The sequence below is a fragment of the Epinephelus fuscoguttatus genome, linkage group LG10, assembly GCF_011397635.1.
Source record: "Epinephelus fuscoguttatus linkage group LG10, E.fuscoguttatus.final_Chr_v1".
NCBI classification, from domain to species: domain Eukaryota; kingdom Metazoa; phylum Chordata; class Actinopteri; order Perciformes; family Serranidae; genus Epinephelus; species Epinephelus fuscoguttatus.
The window spans coordinates 17599380-17627303 of NC_064761.1; the positions used below are offsets into that span (position 1 = coordinate 17599380).

The 27924-nt window shown below is 40.1% G+C and overlaps 1 protein-coding gene across 1 annotated transcript; it reads left to right on the forward strand.

The window, feature by feature from the left end:
* Positions 1–428: 428 nt before the first annotated feature.
* On the forward strand, positions 429–21069 carry acsbg2 (acyl-CoA synthetase bubblegum family member 2). The gene is made up of 15 exons (XM_049587975.1): positions 429–619; positions 5922–6057; positions 6772–6893; positions 8364–8635; positions 10317–10405; positions 12483–12603; positions 13312–13392; positions 13651–13800; positions 14661–14837; positions 15512–15693; positions 16642–16884; positions 17010–17227; positions 17458–17597; positions 18289–18535; positions 19574–21069. The coding sequence occupies exons 1-15, from the start codon at positions 613–615 to the stop codon at positions 19690–19692; spliced, it is 2304 nt and encodes a 767-aa protein (XP_049443932.1). The 5' UTR covers positions 429–612; the 3' UTR covers positions 19693–21069.
* Positions 21070–27924: the final 6855 nt, after the last annotated feature.

The following is a 27924-nucleotide window of genomic DNA, read 5'->3' on the forward strand; positions in this document are numbered from 1 at the left end:
AATGTGGGTCACAGCACGTGGGCGTCTTTGCAGCCTGCACTGAAATGATTTCAGTCAGTGGAAAGTCATAAAGTCAAACCAGCACAGCTGCACTTGTGATCTGTCCTCTGAAACCTTTGCAGCCAGTTTGTCCGATAGTAACCCAGCAGAGCTGCAACGTGTGTTTTGAGTGTGTGTGTGTGCTCAGGGGAGTATCTCTGTAGGGGGATGGGTTTGAGTTTCACAGCATCATCTGTCAAGTGTGTGTGTCCTCAGAGCCACTTCCCCCTCCTTACTCATTTGGCTTGCGTGGCCTTATATGGGGAGTGGATCTGTGGTGTGAGCAGTTTCAACCAATCAGGGTGTTGTAGATAGAGGAAGGGGGGGCAGAGAGAGTCTGGAGGAAGCAGGCCGGCCGGGTCTGGGTGGGGTTTTCAGGGGGTGGGACCAACAAAGCCGGCTGGTGTTTGAAAATGAATGATACGCTGCTCAAGTTGTAGAAACGGTGAGGCATTGGCGTATTTGTGTGTGTCTAGCGGCAAACAGCATTAACAGAGAGGGGGAAAAGGCAGACGAGGAGGATTCAAGAGGAAATCTGAAACACAAACCAGGACAAAGAAATAGTTTACAGCAATGCAATGTGAGTACCTCCATTTATATATTTAATTTAATGTGTCTGAGATGTAGTCTTTTTTACCTTGAACTCAAGCTTTCACTTACACAGATCAGGCTCGGTAGGAAATGATACTTGACATAACAAGTTGCTTATATTTTATGTTTAATTGTATGTTTGATGTACGATACTACAGATTTTAAATGAAATAATATCAGTGAATTCCTCAGGTTTGATGCCATCCATTGTTAACATGTGGCTTCCCATATCCTCAAATCAAATGGACCTCATGGTCAGCCTGATTTCAGCACATTTGTCAAATACTAATACACAATATTACATCTGTACATTTAAATAGAAGTAAAATATGTGGGTCTCTACAACACAGGAACATCTACTCGCTTGCAAAAGGGTGTAACCCAACCAGCATATCTGTGTGAATTTGCCACATGACAACTAATGTTAAAGGAATGCCTTTAAATCCTTGCCTCACTCTTGAAAGTCTGTATTAGCTTACAAATACTTGAAACTGGATCAATATTGTTAAGCCTGAGGTGGTGACTGTGTAGTGAGGATGCTGAGGATCACGCCCAGTCATAAACCACTCTGCTGGGGACTGTTAAGGGGCAGCAGCTTGCCCAGGATGCAGAGGATGTATTGATAGGTATTCATCATGGACAATGTAAGGTTCAGACAGTCAAGTGGGGATGGTTGTTATTTTGGATCGGGGGAGATTATGTGAGAGAAAAGAAAGACATAAAAGAAAGGAGGGGTAGGGGTTTGTCTGTTCAGTTTGACAGGGGATTAACCTAACTGAAGTTTGCAGGCATAATGGTATTGTGGGGAGAGCCCCTTGTTTCTGGTTTTAAGTGTTCATATTTTTGGCTGAGCGTAGTTGTGATAGTTGTCTGCTTTCTTTATTATGAAGACACTTCTTCTGCATGAATCAATTAAAAAATTAATGGTTTGACTGTGAGGTTTCCAACTGTTGCATTTTCCTTTTCTCAATTGAACAGCTGGTACGCACAACTCTGCTCCACATTTATAATCCTCATCCTGATTGCATGAATGTAGCTGCAGTAATGATGTCAGTTTGCGCAGTGCTAAATCCAACAGATAATTCATCCCTAGGCATTGACTGTGCTGGTAGATGACAAGATAACTCAACAAAACCATGCAAGAAAGGATGCAAAAAATGTCCTCCTGTCCTTCTGGGCTTGGAGGAATATCACAGTAGAGCTGAAACAATTGGTCAATTGATTTGTAATATGACAGACATTTAATCAGCAGCTGTTTTGATGATGAATTCATCAACTGAGGCTGAACATTTGCTTGTTCCAGCTTCTTTTCTCCATTTTATTTCCCTCTTAATTAAATATTTTTTGGTTTTGGACTGCTGATCCAAGGGCTGGGCGATATCACCATATCTTTGACCAAATATCTCGATATTGATACTGCGATGATATTGTAGGGGGACTATTGGTGCTTTCAAAAATGATTACACAATGAGATTTTTGATACATTATAATCGGTAATGTAGAAATGTTGAATAAGCGGGGAAAGACAAATTATAGAACAGCTGGAACAGTGAACACCAATGATATTATGATATGCAAAATCTAAAACGATACCTAGTTTAATTTCAGGACATCGGTATATTGTCCAGCCAGTTGATCAAGCACAACAAGATATTTGAAGACATCACATTGGCTTCTGGGAAACTGTAAAGGCTATTTTTTCATTATCTTTTGACAATTTATAGACAAAACAATAAGCCAGCCAGCAGAATAATCTGTACTGAAAAAATCATCAGTCGAAGCAAAACCATGGTCTCTTGGGAAGTAGTAACTGTAAGTTCAAGCGAAGGGGAAGCCCACAAACGTGTCCTATGGGTGATATCAGTCAGGCACAGCATTGCAGGAAATGGAGTATGAGAAATCCGAAAGTGATAGTTTACCACAGCAGGCAGGAGTTTTAATTTTTGGGCGAATCATGGATGACTCAGTAAGGCTTGATGACATGAATGGTGTTGCATGGCATTTGTCATCAAGCAGGGGGCTGTCACACGAGAGCCAAATCAGCATGTCGAGCTTTAGATGTGATCTAAATGTGACGAGCTCATATGATGAAACCACATCAGACCAAAATGGACACACTGTTGAGACGAAATGAAAAGGGGCAAACAAGAAATAGCCTCGGGGCCTTTCCAGTCTAATGAGGTTATATTCATCCAGACGTGAGGGTTCAAGTGACTGAGCCTTTTCTCAAGATCAGTGTCATGCCCCTCACCCATCTGAACCCTATCACCCCTTGAACACAATGACAGAGCATAAAGACACAAGAAGAGGAGGAGGGGGGGCATTTTTTAAAATGTCGACCGGTCCATATCTGCCTGCCTCCACCCTCGTCTTAAATCTCCTTAAATACTGCTGCAAACCCACATCCACTAACAGCTGTGTCCTTGAGGAATCTGCAGCTGTGTTGGGAGGAAGAGGTGAAATAAAATGGCAGTGATGGTGAGAACACCCTGTGACATCTGTCTCCTTTGGCTGAGAAACCTTCAGACCTCCTTAAAACTCATTAACAAAGTCTCATCGGGGTCAAGTGGCAACCTCTGGTGCAGAAAAATTAAGCCAACATGGAAGTGCCAAAAACTGCACTTCCTCTAAAAGCAAGTCAATGCCCATAGACAACTATGTTGAAATACACATGTTTACAGCCTGATACGAAAAGCGGATTTGGTCTCTGTAGCTAATTTCCTCATGGATGACAACTGTATGGCAGGTGAATTTTTATAACTTCACCTGTTTACATTTTAATAAGACTTAAAGTTACACATAATTAAGGGTGTGACAGGCTGCCTACTAATACTGTCCTTGAGTTCTCAGTCACATCAACCCCTCGCTCCTCCACAGCTCCACCTACTCCTCCAAACACGTTCTCATTTGGCTCCAAAAAAACCAAGCTGGCAGCAGCCAAAACGTCAGATTTGAGGCTTCAGAATGGGAGCACTCAAACCACTTGTTGACATCAGGGTGGCTATGTCCATTATCTTTACACAGTCTACAATCAGGGTCAGGTGGCTGCTTGCTACATGACTTCAGTATGGACTGATGACATTTTGGGGTGATGGCTGCTCCAGATTTTGAGGAATGCCAGCAATTTTGTACCTGCTCTGCAGTTACATATTCAAAGGTGTGTTTGGATATGTGTCAAACATCCAAAGCCTGGTGGAAAATATTTTCCTTCCTGTTCTCTGACCTCTCTGGAGCCCAATTGTGCCTGACAGGCGAGTCATGATAGGCTGCTGTCACAATAGGCAGACGAAGCCGCTGGTATGTGTTTTCAGCCCCCTTAAATAAACAGACCGGCAGCAGCAGCAGCTCGGACCTGTGATTTACCAAAGAGAGGGGGCTTGAATGAGCGGGAACGTCATGGCGGGGTGGGTTTGACGGTGGACGTGTGGTGGTGGTTTATTGTTTGGGAGGCTTTGACGTTGTTTCCTGCGATGAGGTAATGGCAGAGGCAGGAAAGGATTCTCCTTCCAACTCTTTTAAAATGGAATTGATCGCCTTTTACACGTGTGACACCATGTAAAAATGATGCAGGATGATTGATTAGACTCAGGTTCTTTGATGTTATGCCTTCGTATCTTAAATTTTGCTTTCATACTCAGATTTACCTGTGTGTCTTTCATTAGATTTTGAGTAGGTGGAGCAATGGAAATGTTGGTGTTTTATTGGCCGAGAACAGTGATAAAAGGCAATCCGTTATGCAGCAAGACAGTGTTATCTGTGGCAAAACTTTCCACTTTGCCAGCTCGGCTTCATGTTCCCTACGTTGTTGCCATACAACCAAATTTTGTCAACAGAGCAGCCATAGTTCAGACAAAGACTATGTTGGTTTAGCAGCTTATAAATTTGGCTATAAAGGTTGATAACATGTCAGCTTGCTACAAACATGATGTGCACATCACGGTTGTTTAATTTTCTGTGTGAAAACAGCCAAGGTCAGTCACCATATGTCATCGATGTTTAGAGTCACCTATGTCTAAATTTGACTAAACACACCTCCACCAAGGCCAAATGTTCTATCCTGCAATGTTAACTAAAGTTAAAAATAATTTGTGTATTCACCCCATCATTCAGATCCACTCCGAAATGTAATGAGTTCTTCCCCGGCCTTTGCGACACCCTTCCACCAAGTTTCATGAAAATCGGGCCAGTAGCTTTTCCATAATCCTGCTCACAAACAAACAAACAAACAAACAAGCTTGACTGACAATGTGGCTGAATTGGTGGAGGTAGTAATTATACACCGAATCCTGCACAACAGCATAAAACAAGAATGGGTGTGTAAACATAACTGCAACTACAACTGCCAGAAAAAGCTGTGTGACCTGGTGCCAGTAACACTGCGGTGCAAGTCTTGTGAGTGCTAGAAGCTGCTGGCTGTCACACTTTGGTGTCACTAACTCGCAATTAGGCCAAGGGAGCAATTCTTGTTTGTTTTTAGAGTCATAAGTCATATAATCTCAAAAGCGTGTGAGTGTTTGCAATTAGAGTTGTTTTTTTTTTTTAATCAAATAAAAGACTGAATATTGTGATTGACTGATGATTTGGATACGTGCTACAAAGAGGACTCACCATACTAAAATAAAGTGCAATTATTAACTTGGTGTTCTAAATTAGAGGTGATTAGATTTTTCATTTCATAAGAAATGAAAAAAAAATTGACACAAAATTAGTCATCAATAATTGATCATTGTTTAAGTCTTTTTCTAAACAAAAAATTGAAGCTATTTTTTGGTTGAGGCATCTCAATTGTTGGGATTTGCTTCCTTTAACTGTTTTATATCAGTGTAAACTGTATATCTAGAGGTTTTAGGCTTTTGATGGTATAAAAAAAGGCATTTCAGAGCGCTACCTTGAGTTTTAGAAAATTTTAACTTGCATTTATTACAATTTTCTGACATCATTAAGAAAGCAATCGATGGATTAATCAGTAATGAACAAAATCATGAGCTGCAGCTCTTTACTAAATGAAATTGCCAGTGAAATAGCTCAGTATACATAGCTCTAGATTTAGACATTATTGAGAAGGTTTTTTGTGATGCGATTTTTGCATTTTTCAGATGCACCCGACACAGTATTTGGATATGCTTGCACTACTTTGCATATGCACATGCTGCTTGTAGGCTATCTTATCTTATTCATCATCTGTAACAGCCACAGCAGCAGCCACCTTTACCAGTTGTGGATGCTTTTAAGTGATGTGCTTGCCACGTATACAGTAGCTAACTGGCTCTGTTGCTCCTCTCTCCTCTCAGTGACTGTGTGTGAGCCCACTGCCATGTCCGAAGCCGTGGTGATAGAGCCTCCCCGAGCGGGCGGCTTCCTGGAGTCATCTTGTGGCACAGGAGACAGCGCAGCCTCCCTGGATGACGGCGTTGTTGATACAGCAAAGTATGTCCACACAAACACATCCAGGGCGCCTGCTGTCTTTAGAGCTTTGGTTACCAACATGGGTGTTTAGAAAACAAATCTGTGGAGTCCTGGGGTGACAGATAAGATAGAGAACACATTTTTCCACTCCGCAAATGAATGATTATATTTGAAAGACATTTATGTTTGCTGTTTACTTGTAAAATACTGAATGGTTTTACGGACTGTGTCGTTGTTGTTTTTTAAAGGATCATGAAACAAAAAAGTTGGAGCCACTGGTCAGGGATTAGCTTGATAGCTACTTGGGGGTCCATTTTGCACAAGCACAGCATCATTGTCTTTCACTAAGATTCGAAATGCAGATTACAGCCAAATGCACCACCCAGGTTGGAGCTCCAACACTCAGTTATAATTCACATAATGTTAGTAATTGTGCCGTCTGTGTGTGTAGGATTATATTCCTGTCGGTGTAATCATAGTGGTTTTATCATTTTGAAGCTTTAATTTAATACAATAATAATATAAACCTTACTTTCAGACTGTTACTGTGATGATATGTACTTTCAGGATGATGGTGGTGATGATGATGATGATGATGTTTGTGGGTGTTGAGAGTCACCATTTTCCCCAAATGACTCAGGGCAGGTTCAGGTTTCTGCCTTCGGTTTTCCCCTGGGATTCAACAGTCCACTCACCTATGTTTAGCAACATGTATTTTTCTTTCCCTTTCCTCAGTGAGTCTTCAGAGGAAGAGTCCGCAGGGGAGAGGGAAGAGGAGACCGGTGCGCATGATGACGTCGCCAGCAGCACCAAGACTACAGAGGTCCCTGCTGCACAGATGTCAAACACACAAACAGGTGAGGGCCAAGGAAAAGCCACAAGGGTGTGATTTCAATGTGTTTACTCTTTCCTCATCCTTCCCTGAACTCGAACACTTGTACGAGCGGTCAAGCCAGGCTAAAATGATGATAAGCAGTGTACAAGTTGGATCCAGGCAGTGTCGGCTCGAGTAGGCAACGTCAGCACCAGTGACCTTTTTTCCCTGAGGAAGTGGGCCAAGCTGAAGTGAGCGAGCTCCACATTCTTTGGCAGAACAAACTTGACTTCCCTTTTCCTGTCCGTTTTTCCAGTCCACACTATGACATTCCTTCCTGTCTCAGTCAGTGAGGGGAAACCCTGGCACATGAACTGCTTATTCCATGACATTTGACATGACTCAAGTTTCTCTTTCGTCATAATTATCATTAAAAATCAAGTCAGTGGAGCAGTTAATCTGTTAAATGGGTTATTTTATACACTGAAATTATCTTTTCAGTTATTCCTAAAGGTTTTCTTACTGGATTAAATATCAGACAATATGTCCGCTGCTGTTAGAGTCCATAAGAAAAAATCCTTCATCCTGCCCTCTCATCTGCTCCATGTACTGATAACCATGTTTGTGTTTGGTCGTAAATCCACCATCATTAAGTTCATCCGTTTGCCATATGACACCACTGTATATTGAAAATATCGTACTGGCTGTCAGGTCAGTGACCCACTTTTCTTTTGATTGTAAAAGGGCTTTCGGATTTTTTTAATTAACACTTTAATGAAAATCTACTGTTTATTGCAACTTGGGTTATATTTTGTGGCTCGGGCCGTTGGTTTTATTACTCTTAATAATTTTGTAGTTACCATAGACCGATAATTGCTGAAGTGTCTGAACACTGCAGTGTTACTACAAACAGGTCCAACAGGCAGGAAACATGGAGGTATGATGATCAGACAGGTTGTAAACTAACAAGACTATGGAAACCATTTTATTTAAAGATGAAACCAAAGGCTGGTGTGGTACAGTGGCTCAGTGTTTAACCAGGAATTTGTTCTGTAAACTGTGATGAACGTTTACCATGGACAGTTAGGGGGTTTCTACTGTAATTTATTGTTTGCTTTTTTTTCTTTTGTAAATAAGTTTGTCTCAGACACTTAACCTTCTTTGTTTGATGTGAAAACGTTTGTTTTTCCACAACAGTTAAAAAGTGTATATGGTCAGATAATATTAACTTTACTGTCTCAAAGAAACTACATAATCATTGTTTGGACAATACTTTGCGACTGTTACCTGGGGCTAAGATCAGGCTCGCTTATTTGCTCAGTGACCAATGCTTGTTTGTAGCTTTAATGTAGCGCCTGAGGTTGTACGTCATGACGGCATCCCCTCTGATAAAACAAATTCAGGGTGTCCATTGCAACTCACGTGGAGATTTGGTGATTTAAGTGAAAGTAAAAAGTTTAGTTATGCATGTCTCTTCGTCAAACTATTTCTTGACAACTTATTTTTCTTCCAGTGAACGCTCAGCGCCCAAACTCCCTGGCAGTGCCGGCAGCAGGAGAGCCCGGCCTATGGACATCACAGGGTGACGCAGAGGTGAAACTGAGGATGGGCGACTCTGGCCTGACTGCTGAGACCCCTCTGACCATCAACCAGATGTTCACCTCAGCTGTGGAACGCTTTGGCGACTTCACAGCCCTGGGTTGGAAGGAGGGCGAGCAGCAGAAGAGCCTGAACTACAGAGAGTACTATCAGACCTGCCGCACTGCTGCCAAGAGCTTCCTTAAGGTAGTGTCTTATTTATTGAGTAATCTAGTATAAACAACAGTTATATATTGAAGAATTAAAGCATCATCTGTACAGCTGAAGTGCTCAAATAGTTGCTATTTTTATTCCAATAAAATTTGGGAAGAGTTTAGCAGCATAAACCATCAAAACCTCTGGATGTGAAGTATTAAATATGTATTTTCAGCTTTCTCAGTAATAATTTGCACATTAAAACTAGTCAATTAACTACTTAGTTAGGTCAAATTTTGTGGGCATTTCTGCTTTTCTCTGTTTTATATGATCTTTAATACAATATCTTTGGGTTTTTTGGACAAAACAAGACTCTGGAATATGTCACCTTGGGCTCTGGGAAATCATAATGGATATTTTTATAGACAAATAACTAACCACACAGTGACTTGTGGTTAATATGTGGCTAATATAGTAGATTCTGCTTGGAAATGTAAGTTTATTATTTCCGATTTGTCATTTGTCAGGCACAGTGTCAACCAAACCCAGAGCAGTTCAACATTTTGCAGGTCCAGTGATGGAAAAATTGGCATTGCTCAATTAGAGAAGTTACTCATAGTTCACTCATTTCATAAAACATAAAAACTCTCAATTACACAACCCTAACCCAACCTTAAAAGTGAGAACAGAAATATCTGTAAATTGTTCGCTTCCGTTTTCGTTCTATCCACCCTGAGCAACACCTCTCCCTCAGAATCAAAAGGCCTGAGATTTCTGTTTTGTTTTAAACAATCGACTTCTATTGTCATTGCTTAAGAGCCAGTCTAGACAACACAGGACACATCGCAGGGGAGTCAGGGGGGATGAAATGTGAGTGGGGCAGCTCAGGACAGGCCTCAGCTGTTTGTGCAGAACAGGACACATTATTGTTTATTGTGAAACTCTACGCAGTTGATCAGCATGGAGACTCAGCAGGGCGTCCTGTACTCACACATAAAGGCATACTGTCTCTCTGTACTTAAAAATACAAACTAACTCGAACATAATGCCTCCACACATGCAAACATGGAAATATGCAACATGATAGAGGTCGAGCTTCATATGTCGAACTCTCACTTACTGATAGAGACAAAAGTTATTTTTAAGAGCTTGCTCTAGTGTTGAACTTGGTATCAGTTCCTATTACAGCAGTCTTGTGTACATTTGGCTGTATATCTGTTTCCATAGTAACAGATACCCTGGCAATGTGCCTGAAGCAACCCCGAGCTCTAATCAGTGTGTAGATCAGCAGATCTGCTGCCAGCAGTTTGAATCTGTCTCAAATGTTTAAGGAATAAAGACAAACTTTGTTTTACTCTGATTTCTGTGCATGTATGTTAATGTAACTTCTCATGAGGAAAGAATGAGGTTTTCTGTTCTAAACTTGGAGAGGAAGATGTGATGTTTCCCCTTAAAACATTAAATATAACCAGTTTTAGTATAAGAAAGGTTACACATGACAACAGCAATTTTTATTTTGTGCATTTTAAAAATAAATGAAAGCACTTTGAAATTGGCGGGTGACCTTTGATGCTCATTCCCCCCTTTGCCCTCTTCCCAAATCTGTCTGCCTCTCATCTGGAAACTGTCAATGTCCCAGCTACATTATAAACCAGAAGCTGACTCCGGATTTCACAATTTTACCTCTCGGATTACTTACTGATGTGTCATGTTCTGTTTTGTTTTCCTACAGCTTGGTTTGCAGCGCTACCACGGTGTCGGCATCCTGGGCTTCAACTCGTCTGAGTGGTTCATCTCTGACATCGGAGCCATCTTGGCAGGGTGAGTTTCATCTTCGTCTCTGAATGTGTTGGCAGTGAGCTCAGTGTTCGCTCACTCACTCGTGGTTTCATCGACAGCTCTGTGTTTGGGTGTGCATGTCTTCCATACCTGAGTGGTGTGATCCTAGATTTGAAATATGAGTTTACAAGAGCACAACCTTCAGGTATCATTGAGTTCAGCATGTAGTCTCTTATCTGAAAGATATATTAAGAGATTACAGTTATAGCACAATGGCCAAAAGGAAGCTTATTAACTGCAGTGTTGGCAAGCACCTAAGTGCATTTACTCAAGTACTGTACAATGCACCATCTTGAGGTACTTTGAGTATATAGTCACCTACATTTCAGAGGAAAATAATGTTTATCTGAAAGCTGTAGTAACTGCTTCCTTTTCAAATTAAGATTTACATTAGAAAAACATGCTAAGCTCATAAATTCCTCTCCCATTAATCATCTGACAACCCCTCAGATTTATCCTTATTTAACCTTTTTGAAGGAGCCTGACCCCTAGGTTGGGAACCACTGGACCAAAATACCCAACTGAACATTTAAATGCAGAACTTTTACTTGGATACTAATGGATTTGAGTGCTTCTTCCACCACTGACTTAACAATAATCACAAGCCTCCCTTCTGCATTAGGTGCATGAATATGCGGTTTTTCACAGCCCCAATAGGAACATTGATTCAGCTCAATGGGACCGAAAAATCAACGCCATCTGAAAAACCAAAAACCCTTTTAACTAAGAATTAAACTCACTGATTTAATAGAGGGCAGATTTGCCTCAGCTGAGCTGCTTATATCACCAAACATCTGTGACAGGAAATCTTTTTTTTTTTTTTTTCACGCTGTCAGTTTGAGTCCAACTGATGGTGATAATTTTTATCAATTCCTGGAAGGGTGGTAACAAGAGCGCATTGATGGAAATGAGTTTGATTATATGGACAGTTAGTGCATGTTGTTCCTCTTGACTGCTAAGACACTTCAACACGTACACAATACTGTTTTTAGATTCCACAGGCTCCCACGCTCCTACTGTCTGCTCAGTGCTGACGCGTGTAAAGAAGAATGTGTTGAAACTCCAGTTGCCTTGTCAAACCAGTCCTGATATGCCAGATTACAGGTTTGGTTTTATAAACTCAGTAGTAGACTGACATTTGCTGCAGTCATGTCGCCGGAAAGCCAAAATACAAACAAAGGTGCTGAAGTAGGTCAGGTAGTTTCTATTGTCCCATCTTTAGTAGGAAAAGGGATCATTAAGAAAACACAAGACAAAAGTGGAGAGAATAAAGAGAGACCGTATAAACTTATACACTAGAGCTCTGTTCAGAAAAAAACTTAGCACATATGAATGAAGGCCTGATGAAGTTGAAAGCATGGTCAGTGGAGATGGTTTTGGGGGTATCATGAAATATGTCATTCGGCAAGTTTCTACCATAAACTGTACAAAAGAAGCGGATGTAGCCACCAAGATGTCACCCACTGGTTTGTGGACGACTGTGAAGCCTTGAGTTTAGCATTTTAGCCATCGGCAACTTGGTTTTTTGGAGCCAAAAGGGAACATATTTGGACGAAAGTGTGAAGCTGAGGATGATACACATTGCTACACCTTTATCCTGATTGACGAGTCACAGTAGTAGCGACTTGGCAATCACGGGGTAACCACACTTTGAAGCATACCTGCTTTATTGCCTGTTTTACTTTAAATGGAACCATTAATTACAAAGTGAACGTCAGGCTGTATTGAAAGAGACTTGAAATAGTGACTTAGACCATAAACTCATTTGGAAACTGTTCACTGAGGTTAATATATTAAGTGAGAAGTGGGGTCTTTTTTTTACAGACTTATAATTGGACTTATTTTGCAGGTAGTGGATTTGCCCCCTGCTGGTTATTAGAGTAAATGCAAGTTTAAAGCACTTGGACAGTAGCTTCATTTAAGGCTACATCCAATTCTTTTATACAGTGTGTGGTTTCTTCATGTAAGATTTTCCATAACTGCACAAGTTTCATCTGAATCGGTGTAAATGTTAAAGTGAAACTGCTCAAAGTTCGACTGACCTTTTGTCTGTTTGCAGTGGGTTTGCTGTCGGCATCTACACCACCAACTCTCCCGAGGCATGCCAATACGTAGCAGAAAACTGCAAGGCCAATATCATTGTGGTGGAGAACCACAAACAGCTGCAGAAGATCCTTCAGGTGAGATCAGAATAAGTTGCATTTAAATACTGTGGACAACCTAGAATTAAAGATATGAATACTTTCTCTTTTTGTCTTTTTTTCAGTTAAAAAGGAGCTAGGGTTCCTTTATGTTCTAAGCAAGTGGATTTGTGTTTAGCTTCATGTTGTTGCCACCATTTATTGTTGCTGTCAACCGTGAACATGACTTGGCGGCATCGGTTTTGGAAATGACTAGAGACTGAGTGACAAGAACAAATGACAGAACTCTTAGATGAAGATGCACATACTGTGCTACATGTCATGTTGTAAATCTCCTGAGACATAAGGAGACAGATGAATGTGTTTTTTCAAACATGCAGTAGTTATTTTGTGTTAAGTTTTAACTTAGGTTATTTTTTCCAGCTGTGAGCAACTCCTTAATTTGCGTGCATCTACAGTGTTCTGTTTTATTTTGTAACTTTTTTAGTGTGAACACACTACAAAACTAAACTCCATAACCTGCTTGGAATTAGTATTCTGTTTGGATTTGCGACACAACTAGAGATATTTACATCTTTTACTTTTGAGCCTGATGTTGCAGCAAGCCCACCGATCAATATTTGTCTTGTGCTTGGTCATAAATCAAATATTTATAGAAAAAATAAAAAGGACATTTTATATAGACTGTTGTCTTGTTGACTGTCGTCTGCAGCTGTTCTCATGTAACTGTACTCTGTTTGTTCACAGGTCGAAGACAAGCTGCCACATTTGAAAGCCATTATCCAGTACAAAGATGCACTGAAAGAGAAGAGACCAAATCTTTACACAGTAAGCACACAACATGGCAAACCTGACAATATTTTATTTCTCCACAGTATGAGCTGTGGTCCTGTCAGGTGGGCTGTAGAGCTCACACAGTGCATAGAGCAATTAATTATCTTGCAACCCACTGCTGCTGACTCTGCAGCGGTGTTACTAATGGGAACTGACAGCTGTTAAATTAAAAACAAAGTTGTTTTTAAATGGCAGTGAATTCAAGCAGCCCTGCATATGTGTCACTGAAGTGATTTTGTTTGTGTACTACAGTGGGCAGAGTTCATGGAGCTGGGGCGCGATGAGCCCGACGCACCTCTCGATGCGATCATCGCCAGCCAGAAGCCCAACCAATGCTGCACGCTCATCTACACCTCAGGGACCACAGGCCAGCCCAAAGGAGTCATGCTCAGCCATGATAATGTAAGTTACATGAGCCAAGTGTTTTTACCTCCTGAGAAAAGTGTCACGTGTTTGGCTCCTAACAACAGAAACAAATGTGTTTTTATAAAGGGTGAAAAGTGCAGGTACAGCTGACAGATATTACGTATATATATGTGCTGCACTTACACTGCTTGTTAGGCAGGTTTCTATTCAGGTATGGATCAGCAAAATACCTCAAGGAATTACCACGACTCCACCTTTTAGTACTGTGTTCAAAACAATAAAAGTGAGAAGACAATGTGCTGTCGTTAGAATTGGAATGTTAATAAGTACTCAAATACTCCGCTTAAGTACAATGTCAACATACTTGTATTTTACTTGAGTGTTTCTATTTCTATTTATGCTACTTTATACTTCTACTCCACTACATGTCACAGGTAAATATTGTCATCATTTATAATCAAGGATTAAACTACCCAGCAGTATGTAGAGTAATCAGAATTAGCCCCACCTTTGCCTGCTGCAACACCAGTAATGCTTATACAATAATGCATCACTAATTATAATCCAGTGATATATATTCTTCTGAAATAGGCAATTCTGAATAATAAGTACATTTACTTTTGAAGTATATTTTGCTGCTAGTTCACCTGTACTTTTACTACTCTGTAATCAAATCATAAACACGTTATGTTGGTGCCTGGCTGTCTGAAACAATTAAAATTTGTTGTCATACATACATTTTATTTAAGTTCACTTATAAAACTCTGGGGTCTCAAACATTCAACATTGTTGTGTGTACGTGGTACAAACAAAGCACATCTCTGTGACCTCACTTAAATAAAGAAATAAAGATACCTCGTACTAACTTGACTATATTCTCCTCTCCTTCCTCTCAGATAACGTGGACGGCGTGCTCCACCAGCCATCACGTGCGTCTGACAGACGCCACCCAGGCTCAGGAGGTGGTGGTCAGCTACCTGCCCCTCAGCCACATCGCTGCTCAGATGGTCGACATCTGGGTCACCATGAAGGTCGGAGGGGCGACTTATTTTGCTCAGCCGGATGCACTGAAGGTGAGACACATGAACACCCAAAATATATGACCCATCATTAACTGCAGAGATTTATGATGAATATCTTAATATTGAACATTGTCCTGGAGGGAAAAACAGGCAACTCGAAATCAACTGCAGCTGACACAGTGACATGTCATGTCAGTTTGCCACTCTAAGATCACGAGGAAGGGTATTTCAGAGTTTAGGGGCATAAAAACAGAATTCCATGGATCGTCATGAATCAGCCAGTCATTAAAGACTCTGATCATTGAACACTATTCATGTGCGTTCTTCCATTACATGTCTTTTCATGGAAATTACAGGATTAAATCTGTGGTGAAAAAACTTGACTGGTATGCTGAGCTGCTGCCTGTCAGGGGTCTTTACCTCTGAAAGCTCCTTTTTATTTCAGCATCACCCCCCCCCCCCCCACGCATTAATTAAATAACACAGTGTGTAATGTAATTAGGAGATGCAGATTACCAAGAGCTCCAGTGATGGTTAAAGGGAAATCCTGAGGGTGGACACAGGAGTGTGATACACAGAACTGAAAAAAGATCTTTAATTTCACATGCACTAATTTACCAAGAACTTTGTGGTGGCAGATTGATTTTTTCTGCTCATCTCCTCTCCGCGTGAGCTGTAAAATGCATGTGATATTTGAGATTAAATCTTCTTTCTCTCATCATCAGGGCTCTTTGGTGAACACGTTGAAGGAAGTGCGTCCCACAGCCTTCATGGGCGTCCCACGTGTCTGGGAGAAGATGCAGGAGAAGATGAAGTCCGTCGGAGCCAAGTCTTCCACTGTGCGCAGGAAACTGGCCGCCTGGGCCAAAGATGTCGGCCTGCAGACTAATCTCACCAAGATGAATCAGTATGTGCACGTTATGAAATTAGAACTGTATTTAGACATGGCTAAGTCACTCCTTGTTCCTGTTTCCATGGTTCTGGTTCTGTCTTTTTCCCGAAATGTTATTTTGAAATGTTATTACTTCCTTTCTTATGAGACCACTGTTATAGGAACACTGGCAATGCATGTATGTCATTTTTGTATATCTTGGCATTCACAATCATCTGTTGAATGCTGGATTTTTGTGAGCCTGTTTAGGTCATTACACAAGACTAAGAGTCTACTGCCATGCTAACATGCTCATGCACAAACAGTTGTTGTCAGCTGGGGCTGATGGTAATGCCAGTAGTTTTATTAGGTTAAATAAGTCAGTTATCTTGGGTGAACAAGCTTTGATGTTGTGAGATAATCAGCCCGTCATCACATGACAACAGGAGGTAATTTCCTTTTATTACCTATTGTTTATCAGAGATCAGGAGTGCCATGTCAGCATGTACAGACAGCTGGACAACTGTGGCAACTGATTTCAAATGAAACATAAAATCAAGGAGTATCCATTATTAATCAATGCATTGGACTGTTCTCTGATCAAGGTCTAACACAGGCAGAATGTAAGCAGCATTTCTGCACTGCTGATGGCACTAGATGAAAGGTGAAGAGGTCAACAAAGTTATTACAACTCATCCTGTGGGGAAAATGAATGTCTGTGCCAACTTCTATGGCAATCAATTTAATAGTTGTATTATTTTACTTAAAAATCTCAAGTGTCTACCTCATGGTGGCGCTATAGGGAAAGTCAGGGGATCACAAAAGACATCATGATTCATCCTCTGGGGGACGTGACAACATTTCATGGCAATCCCTCCAATAGTTTTTGAGATATTCAGTGTGGTCCAACAGACTGGCTGATATTACCACCCCTACTGTGGCACTCACTCATGCTTGCTGCCCTTTTTTTGTGTCTCTCCTCAGAGGTGGAGCAGCAGGCCGCACCCCCCTCAGCTATCAGCTAGCCAAAAAGTTTGTGTTCAAAAAAGTGCGTAAGGCTCTGGGCCTGGACCGCTGCAACAAGTGCTACACCGGCGCTGCTCCCATCACCAAAGACACCCTGGAGTTCTTCCTCAGCCTGGATATCCCTCTTTACGAGCTGTACGGCATGAGCGAGAGCACCGGCCCTCACACAGTCTCCATCCCCGACGCCTTCAAGATCACCAGGTACATTTTTTTTCTTTTTTACTTGAGTTTGATTGCAGACAGAATTTCCATGCATCAACAAATCAGAGCCGACTCACAGCCCAGTTCTTGTTGATGAATTATTTAAATGTAATTTTGTCCTGCAGTTGTGGTAAAGAGCTCCCCGGGTGCAAGACGAAGCTGCACAACCCAGACGAGGAGGGCAACGGAGAGATCTGCTTCTGGGGCCGTCACGTCTTCATGGGTTACCTCAACATGCCTGACAAGACGGAGGAGGCTCTTGATGCAGAGGGTTGGCTACACTCAGGTGACCTGGGCAAACATGACGAGAATGGATTCCTCTTCATCACCGGAAGAATTAAAGGTAATAATTCTACATTCCTAGTAGAGTTACACAACACTCACACAGGTGAATTTGTTTGGATCTCAGAGAGAAACTTTTAGATACTTGTTCACACCCTTCTAAAAGATATGGATCCAGTGTCTTGTTACAGGAGACTGAATCTCTGCAAGCCTTCGGCACATTTGTCTCTATCTGTCCTCTGTCTGTTATTTCACCCGTGTGTGTGTGTGTGTGTGTGTTTTGATTTTTAGAGCTGATCATCACAGCAGGAGGAGAAAACATCCCTCCTGTTCCTATCGAGGATGCAGTGAAGGAGGCTGTGCCGCTGATTAGTAACGCCATGCTGATCGGAGACAAGAGGAAGTTCCTTTCTATGCTGCTCACTGTTAAGGTAAGTCTTAGAAACTGAGACCTGGACCTGAGGCAACATGCATGAAACTGTGTAGATTCAGGACTAAAACAGTGTGCACACAAAGACGCAGTATCTGCACTCATTTCCACTCCCATATTTAGCCAGCATGCCTGCTCCATCCTAAGAGAGATCTGTCCAACAGCGCCAGAATAGCCGTCATCACACAAGACTGTGCATATTGTTTCTGTATATGTATGTTTATAAATCTGGATCATGGTCTTGACTTTACAGCGAGCATGGTTCTGTTTGTGTACTTTAATGACAGTTGAAGTAAAGGACGTCAGCAGAGCACCTTAATGAGAAGGGCAGCTGTGCTCATGGAGATAACACACATGATAGCTGTGAACAGGGGAGGTTATCAGAATGAAGATAGAACTTGTCAGCAGCATTGTATCTGTATCTGAACCTTGTACACATCCTATCTTTATATCTTTTTATCTGATCTCACACAGAGTCAATATATCAGTCTTAACTGATGAAAAAAGCAGCAGCAGTAACAAGTGACACTCTGGCTTCTTAGACATTTCTCTGCTGATGCTGCCATCTAGTGGCGTTCTAGGAAAACACACCCTAATTCAAAATGTATCAGTGCTGTAGGTTGCACTGACAAGAAAATTCAAATATTAGGCAATAAAACTAAACTTTTTCCCAAATGTTTTCCTCTCTCTAGTGCCAGGTAAATGCAGAGTCAGGCGATCCAGAGGATGAACTCACACCAGAAGCTATTGAGCTCTGCAAGAAGCTGGGCAGCAACGCCACACGAGTGTCTGAGATCGCAGGTGGACGAGACCGGGCAGTCCACGCTGCCATTCAGGAGGGAATCAACCGAGTCAACGAGAAGGCCACCTCCAACGCTCAGCGCATCCAGAAGTGGATCATCCTGGATCGGGATTTCTCTGTCTCAGGAGGAGAGCTGGGTGAGTGGGACGGGATGCGAGGGTGTCTTTATTTTGCAGAAAACACAGGAGACTATTATTTCATACATGTTAAGCATGGAATTCAAATGTAGAGTCTAATGCTTGATATGCCCTTTATGCTCACAACCCTTTATCTATGGGTTGTGAGCAGTTAAATCTAAGTATATTTTCCTTCTCAGACTAATAGACTAACTGAATAACTAAAGGAGCCTTGAGTGGTAAAACTCTTAATTGATAGAAAGTCAACAATATTCATAAGTGATAAATCATTTTAGGTATTTTTCAAGCAAAACGCACCAAACTTTTTTCTAATTCCAGCCTCTCAAATGTGAAGACTTGCTGCTTTTCTTTGTCATAGATAATCATACACTGATTTTCTTTTTGTTTTGGACCAAAAAAATAGCTATTTTAGTAAGTCACCTAGTTGTAATATGCATTTTTAACTATTTTCTGACTAAAAATAATTATTTGTAATGAAAATAGCCATTAGTTTCAGCCTTAACTCCACCAAACATCAAAGAGCAAAAATAACATTAAACAATCCAAAAAAAAAACATATTTTGATTAGCAGAACTTCGACTTTTCTTTTTTCAAGCCCCAATAATCATTTTTTGACCCAGTGATGAAATGAATACCTATATCAATAGCTTACTCTTGTTACATCTGTATTATTATTATTATTTATTACATTATAAAGAGTCAAGTGTATTTGCGTACATTAGAATTGCAGTGGAAATTTGAATTTTGCTTACTTTAAAATTGTATTAGACAAATACATCAATTTGCCTTTTATCAAAGCCTTTCTTTCATAACTTCATGATTAAAATAGTTTAACTTTAAGAATTCAATTCAGTTATTGTTATGCTGAATCCCCTGCAGATTTAGGCCAGCAGCATTTTAAGTTAAACCTCAGATACATCCACCTACAGTGGGGTCTAGGTGACCTCTCATATCAACAGGTTTTAAACCTCAGGACTGAAGAAGCCATGTGATTTGTTCCAAGTGTCTAACATCATTAAATGTTTACTTGTCCCACAGGCCCGACCATGAAGCTGAAGCGGCCAGTGGTGGTGAAGATGTACAAGGAGCAGATCGAGAACTTTTACAAGGAGCTGGCGACTCCAACGACCCCCGACAACCCGCTGCCTCCCAAATAGAGCTGCTCCTCCACCTGCAGGGGGAACCAGACTGAGTTAACGTGCTGACACACTCACCTCATTCATCCAACTTGTAAAAAAAAAAAACATTTTGATTGCCTTAAGTTGTGGTCGTTCTGTCTTGGTTTACATTAGTGGGTGTTTGTACAAAAAAGGAAAGCAGAGACAAGAAGCCATTGTAAAATAGCTTTATGATTTTTGAAGACGTAATCGATAAGCTGAAGTCAACTATTTATTTGGATTACTGAAACGGTAATATCCACGAGATGAAGTAGCAGCTGTATGTAAGAAACGCTGTTTATTGCACTGCATTACTTGAAATGAAGAGACAGAATCCAAACGTAGAAGTTTATAGGATGTTTTTAAATAAGTAATTTGTGTTTTTAAACATGTTTTTCTTAATTTATTTCCGGTTTGCCAAAGTTTACACGGGCCAAATGAGCTTCGAATGAAGAAACATTTCTAGAAGACTCCATTTGTAATTCAGCAATCGTATCCAAATGTTTACTGGCCTTTTACATGTATCCGGTAGTTGTCTGCGTTTTCTGCAAAGGTAGTTGCGGTTGCAGGGGTGTATTTAAGTCTATCTCATGACTAAGCATCCAAATTGTGTTTCTCATGCTGTAAAATAATTTGTCATCGAAGCCATATCTCTTGCCTTTTATCATTGTGAAGTCAGACTTGACACAGACCTTCACACACCCGCCTGGTCCTGTTGAAATGTTTTCCAACAGTCCGTCTGTGTGTGGACCTGCTGTGCTTTTTGTGGAATACTGTAAATATGTTTGCCTATGTCATCTCTCACTTTGTACTTCAGAGTCATTTATCCAACCAACATGGAAACACATGCACCTGAACTGGGAATTGTAGATAAATTTGATTATATGTAGCTCTATGGCAAATATATCAACTGGTTTGTTGCCTCCTCTTATACTCCACACATATAAATGTCCATGTCTTTAGCTTCCTTGAAGACATTTCATACGTCTTCAATGACAAGGAAGGACAAGACTTTGTTGTACTCCAAAGAGGTGATCTTGTAAATGAAGTTACTGTGTATATAGTAAACATATTGTAGTTATCTGTAGCACTCCCGATGGTTGAAAGTGAATGAGGTTTTGCTGGTGATGGTTCGATTAAAGTAACAATTTCAGGGTAAACAAAACAGAGCAATTTTAAAGTGTGTATAAAGTTAAATAAGGACATGACGGTGATTCATTCACCTGACCTGAAAGAGCTGTAATTGTTGTATATCAGGGTTGAATGGTGCAAATATGCATGACGCTGCAGGAGAAAATGGTAGCAGGCCTGTTTCTGTCTACAGACATGTAAATGTGTGTGTTTGTTCAGTTATGGAATAAAGGTTAAATAAGCTGATGTGCCGAACTGTGTTGTCTTTATCTTTTATTTAACTTAACTGCCAAATATACAGGAATCAAGGTCGAAAATAATTATGGCAAATAAAGGCAGGTGTTGAAAGCAATAACATGTTTCTGTAAAAGTTTAGTTTACCTTGCTGCTCATTTTTAAGCTTACAGGGTGTGCTGCCTGTCTTGATGCAGCGGCTCCACCAGTTTCAACCACCACTAATTCAAAATATAGCTGGCATTACTGTCACAATTGTGCTGAATATGTTTATGATTTAAAACGTGACTTAACGTTCTCCTTATGTGTGTTTCATGTAGTTTTACAGTGCCTTTCTGTGGGAGGCAATAAACTTAAGACCAGACCTGGAAATTGTTGCTCATTTAAAGAACTGTTTACCTATCTGCCAGACTAAACACCAACGTTCAGGGAGGGCAGAATACAGGGTTTGAATGGAAAGGGCAGGTTTACCAGTCCTGTTCCGTTGGTGGGGACCATTTTTATTTTTCTTATAATCTAGTGTTGCAGCTACTGCAGTTATGTTGGTAAACTGGATATGTACTGTGGTAATTTACCCAGTAAAATTAATATCTGATTAATATGTCTTTTTTTCTACTTAAGAAAAACAATTACAACATGGGTGTCGTCATACACTGTATTTAAAATGACCGTGATATTTAAAAAATATTGATATCTTGCTACGAATACACATGATAATATTGTGTAGATAATCCAACACCTTTTACATGATTTCCATTGCTTTCCTTTCTTGCATTGTCTCCCTCTTCACTTCCCCACACTCGTATTTTGAGTATGACTGTTTAACCAAAAGAGACAAAACACTCTGTAAAGAAAGTTAAAAATGAATTTGACTGAAAGCATTATTATTATTATTATTGTATATAGATATTGCGATAGTTATCTGTAATTCTTTTGGCCATGATAATGATCACACAAAATTTTACTCCTGTAAAAATAATAAGTATTAGTTCTAGAAAATACTTAAAATACCTAAAGTAAAAGTACTCATCATGCAGAATGAGTCAATTTCAGTATTTACATGACATTATTGTTATAATTATTGATGCATCAGTGTGTTCATCACTTTTATGTTGCAGCTGGTGAAGATGGAGCTGATTTAAATTGATTAATATACTGCTGGGAAGCTTGCAGATTTCTCCCTGGGGAGCAATAAAGTCGCATATTAACCTATAATAAGTAATTTAATGTAATTATATTTTATAGTATTAATCAGAATCTGCAAGTAACTGGTTCTAGTTAGAATTCTCAAATACATGTACTTAAGGACAGTTTTTATCTTAAATTTACTGGAATAGAAGAACTGAAGGGGCAGGAGATGAAAGCATTTAAGTAAAGTTAAGTACCTTAAAATGTACTTTAGAGCTGTACATGAGTAATAGTTGCTATCATCATTACACCTGCACAATGTAATGGACAGTATCTGACTTAAACTGTGTGTGAGATGCCTCCATTCTCAAGGTATATAAGTTTTGAATTATTACAGGACTGTTTAAGAATATATTTGATTACTTTACAATGTAAAAACAGGGTTATCAGTCCAATATAACACTATCACAGACTTACAGCCTGAAAACATATGTAGTTTTTATTTCTCAGAGTAATAGTAGTAACTTACCTCCCATGACGGCCACTGTGGGTCTTTTGAGTTTTTCACCAACAAGCTGAAAGGCCTGCAGGCATTTTCCATAGCAATTTTTCTGACTGTTTATCTTCATGGACTGGAGCCATCGGTAATGTTATTAGTAACACCTGTGCTTCTCCTGCTGTGAGTCAGATGTCAGTTGTTAAAGACTTAGAGGCAGGTGTGTTCAGACAGTTCAGCCAATAGTAACACACACAAAAAAAGTACTGTCTGCTGCAGACACCCAAATGGATTTCTGGGTAATGTAGGGCTACTGTGAGTAATTTCCAGTACAGTAAAAAGTTATTTTGTATGTGTTATATGTTCAAGTTTCAGGGTAATCACTCAAGATTTCACTAAAATGATAAAAAAAAAAGGTTGTTCAGATGCTGCAATGAAACTAGCAGTAGGTTATAATGATAAAATCCTCTGTCTCTGTGTAAGTAATATTACATTTAAAATTAGGATTGTTTTCATAATCACAATCTGTCTGTGCTTCTTTTTTTCTATTTTATTTTTTAATCTAAACAGTCCAAACCTACAAAACCCCGCAAATATTCACATCTGAGAAGCTGGAACCAGTGATTTTTTTTTGCCTTTTTTCCTTTATAATTGACTTTAACACTTACTTGGTTATCAAACAGCTCTGATTATTGACTAATCGCTTCACCAAATAATCATTTCAGCTTTAATTTCAATATTTACATTTTACAAGATAGTAAATTTTCTGAAGAAAAAAAAAAAAAAAAAAGAAGCAGCTAATCCCGTAATTCAAATGTCCAATGTTCTTTATAACAACTAAATTCAGATGAAATTTTGGTATTGCCATACAGCAGTAATTAATAATTTGTAACACAAGGTGACCTATTACACCCAGACATATTCTAAGGCACAGATAATTAACGTTATTGCAAACGCTCACACTAGTTTTTTCTCAGAGCAAAGCTGCGTCACAGAGTACAATTTATTGATCAGCTTCTGCTAATAAACGTCCCTCCCTATAGTGACATTTCCTCGATAGATGGTCAATGCATCATGAGCATTATTGCCCGGCCCGCTGTATGTCCTTTTAACCCCGCAGACTGCATTGACCATCGCATGAACTTTGCATGAACCCTGCACAGGCAGCCATGACCGGGTCACACGGCGGTCAATGATGATCGGACACACGCAGGGACAACAGTACTTAATGACTTTATTAATAATATGATTTCAAAATAAAAAATAACATTAAAATAACATGTTTTGTCCTTGTTAACAACTTGCATCATATGGCCACATGGTGGCATTGTAATGCCAAGTTTTTTTATTTTCAAAAAATACCAAATTGTTCTGCACATCCAGTTCATTTGTTCTGCTTGGACCACATATATGGAACACATTTCGGACTCCACCCTCCCCCCCTTTTAACCCCAATTAAAAAAAAAAAAAAATCAAAAAAAAATCAAACCTTTATAAATACAAGCAACCCTGTCCCCTTGTCACAGACACATTATGACGACCACTGACACAGGAAACATCCCGTCTGCACATGCCCCCTCCCTCCCTCCCCACCCCCTCCACATATTTGCAACATTTGCTCTATATTTTTGCTTTTTCCTCGTCCTCTAAAGATCCACACAGTAGATATTCTACCTTTCCTGTATTATACATGTATTATATATAATATAGTCTCAGCTGAAATGCTCCACTCCCACAGACCTGCACAGAGTTGCAAAGTGAGAAGGACCGAAGTGTTTCTCTCCCTTCTTAATTCCCATTTTCACTGTTTTCTTTCAATGATATCTTCAATGTTCCTCAACACAGAAACTCAGGACTCTTTTCAGATGATGTAACGGTTATATGGGTTCATGTTAGGACCAATAGTTTCAATTACTTCAACTTAGTTTATGAGAAATCAGGTTTTAGTTATCTTATTTGGCTTGGCAGGTGGCTCTGAATACTACAATACCCATGAACCTTAGCTCAGAAGGGGTGCGAATGAGGCATTAAATTCAAAACAGTTTGTCGTTATCAAAGTGCGACACTATATTGGAAGAATTCATCCAAAACTGACCCAATAATTAAAGACTGGGTGTTTCTTGCCATGATGCTCCTTGGGAGTCGAGATATTTTCTGATGTTTTTTTAAAATCATTTGGACGAGGAGAGTCTCGTATTGATGCAAGCAGTAAAAGTGCTCCAGCTGTAAGTCGGGTAACACTGTCTGCTCCAACACACTTCACAACTCTATCGTTTCCTATGATGTGTTTCTTCAGGCTCAAGTTATGACATAATAAAATTAGCTGACTGTTTTCGTTTGGGTAAAGACTTCTATGAATGAGCAGAAAAGAAACACTCAAATCATAACTGGACATGACACAGAAAATAAACAGTTCAGTTCCCTGAACCAAAGTGTTGGACTCCACTCGTCCTCGTTCTGGTCCAGTTGTTTCTACTGGAAGCAGAGGGTGATCGAGTTCAGCTCATCCAGCAAACATTTTCCTACACCTGCTTCGTGGTGTTTCGGCTGTCATCAGATTCATGACACACAAAAACATACAGGGAACATCCTCCATAACGTTTGATGCCTATAAAATAGATCCAACAGGCATGTGTTTGTGAATAATAGTGACAAAATCATGCCAAAATAAAGACAATTAAATAAGAAACAAACAAAAAAAAATGGTTGGCAAAGAAAACAAAATCAATTCATATCGTATTGCATGTAAATATTGTATAAAATCCTTAAAAATACAGTTCAGGTAACTACTTAAGTACTGAAGTCATCACAGCCAAAAGTGCAGAGGTCCATAAATAAAACATTGACTGTGGGTAGACAGTGGGGCTTCTCTGTCGAGTCCCCACGTAACCTCCCCTTCTCAACCACCACAACAAGGGACTGAATGAGTGCCTGGTCAAAGGTCAGAGTTCATGAACTAGGACTTAAAAGTTCCCACATCGATGCACAGAGAAGAGGACAGGAAGGTCGGTTTTTAAAATCTCTCCTATCGCTGACAGACACACTCGCAGATGCACAAACATCACTCACACAAAGTTGCAAAGTTCATTCTCAGTAATCACGGCCTGAAGTTCTGTGGACAGAGGCACACCTAGAGAAAATGAGGGCGGGACAGGGGGAGAAGTGAGGGCAGGAGGGGGGGGGGGGTTACTGCAGGGCACATAAGGCGGCAGGAATCCAGGTTTTTCTTCTTGTTTTTTTTTTCTTGAGACACATTTTCCGTGCTCAGACGGCGTTTACAGTAAGGGCAGAGGGAGTGTGTACTGTACATGTCGCTGAGCCAGGCAGGCAACAGAAAAAGAGAGAAAGGTATTAAAGCTATCGAAGCATCAGAATAAAAACACTGTCGGCAGGAAAAAAAAACAGGAGGAGGGGAGGGAGCTCATTGAAGGTTTATACCACAGTGGGCTGGTGTGTTTGTTTGTGTGTGTGTGTGTGTGTGTGTGTGTGTGTGTGTGTGTCTGTGTGTGTCTGTGTGTGTAAAGCCTAGAGGGGCCACAGGAACTAACACACCAGGGGCCTGAATCATGAAGCAAGTTCACCTCATTCTGGCTTTCTCTGGGGTTTTCTGGCTTCACAAAACTGAACAGTGGTGATCCTTGAAACCGGTCTCACAAAGCTGGTGCCTGGCTCTGTTGGCTGGCTGGTTAACCCACAATTTACCACGAAGGGTAGGAGTTAGACGCCTTTCACATTATTACTGTATATGATAAAACTGTGGATCTCTCTGGGGAAATTTTGTCAGTGCGGCAGCAAGAAGCAATACTCAGGAAGCTAAAAAGATTTAAAAAAAAAAAAAAAAAAAGATCAAGAAAAGTAGGCAACAAAGTGAATGTAACAATATTTACATATATAACATAAAAATTAAACAAAAATAGTCAAAATCAAAGGCAACAGAATACAGGTAATAGCCAGCGTTATTACACAGGATTCATTAAATTGTACACTGACGCCATTATCAACATGTTCTGGCATGAGGAGAAAATGATTCCTGACATTTTGTGCTTTGGTTCCTGATGAACAAACAAATTTAAAAAATAACAGCGTTTCTGCTGCAAAAATTTGGAGAGTAAATGTGTAAATAAAAAGGGCTTAAACGGAAAAGAAATCTTAATTATTGCTCAGTATTCCGCGGCCACAGAAAACAAACCTCTAATTGGCTGCCATGTGTCCCTTTGATAAACGTCATATACGTCTGGACACAGGAAACATGGTTCTGCTCAACAATTTAATTGCTCTAAATCAGTGCACAAACTATAATAACCTGCCTGTAACTAGGGCTGGATGATATGGATAAAAATCAGATATAACAATATTTTTAATGAAATACCTAGATGTCGATATTGTGACAATTGAGGGATTGACCGTTGTTGCTTTCAAAAAATATTGACATAGTGAGATCTCTGATAAATAATCATCAGTAATGAAGATATAGAACAGCTAGAACAGTCTGTAAGTTCAGAAAATGAAGTCACTTCACTGTAATGCAGCTTTTAAAACCAGGAAAAGACAACATGGTATTATCCAAAATCTAAGACCGCAACTCAGCTCATATCATGAAATTGATATAGTATCAATATATTGCTCAACTCTACATGTAACCACTAAGAATCGACCGCTTATCAGCCTGGCCCATTAACAGCCACTTAATTCAGCATTTTTACAATTATTGGAATCATTCTCTTATTCTACCAACAGCCCATAAAATTAATTACTGAAACATGGCTACTTTGGCTCTCCTGTGCCACCTGCCTCTATCGGGAGTCTCCACTCTGCTGCCTCACTCAATGTCCCGCCCACAGCATGATCTGATTGGTTCCATGTCACAAGTCATAGCCTGTCAACACTGAAGGTTCTAGTAACCAAAGCAACAATACTGCTGGTTAAAGATAACCTAAACGTGGGTTTTACCCTTATTTCCTTTGCAAAGTGGCTACAAAATCAGGGCCTGTGTCCACATAGCGTTTTTCCTCAGCAGAGAAGTTCAAAATGATATGCTACATGTGGGTTTTGTTTCTACAACAACAACATCTTGACACCAACATTAGCTGGGTGGCTAACATCAACAACGCCACATTAACAGATGGTTGAAGACACAGTTAACAATGAGCTTACAATGTGTATGGCAACACTCAGTGTCCGGCTGATCTGCTTCCAAAAATTAGCTTTTCTGTCTTTGTTGTGACAGTAGACAGTAGCCTAGC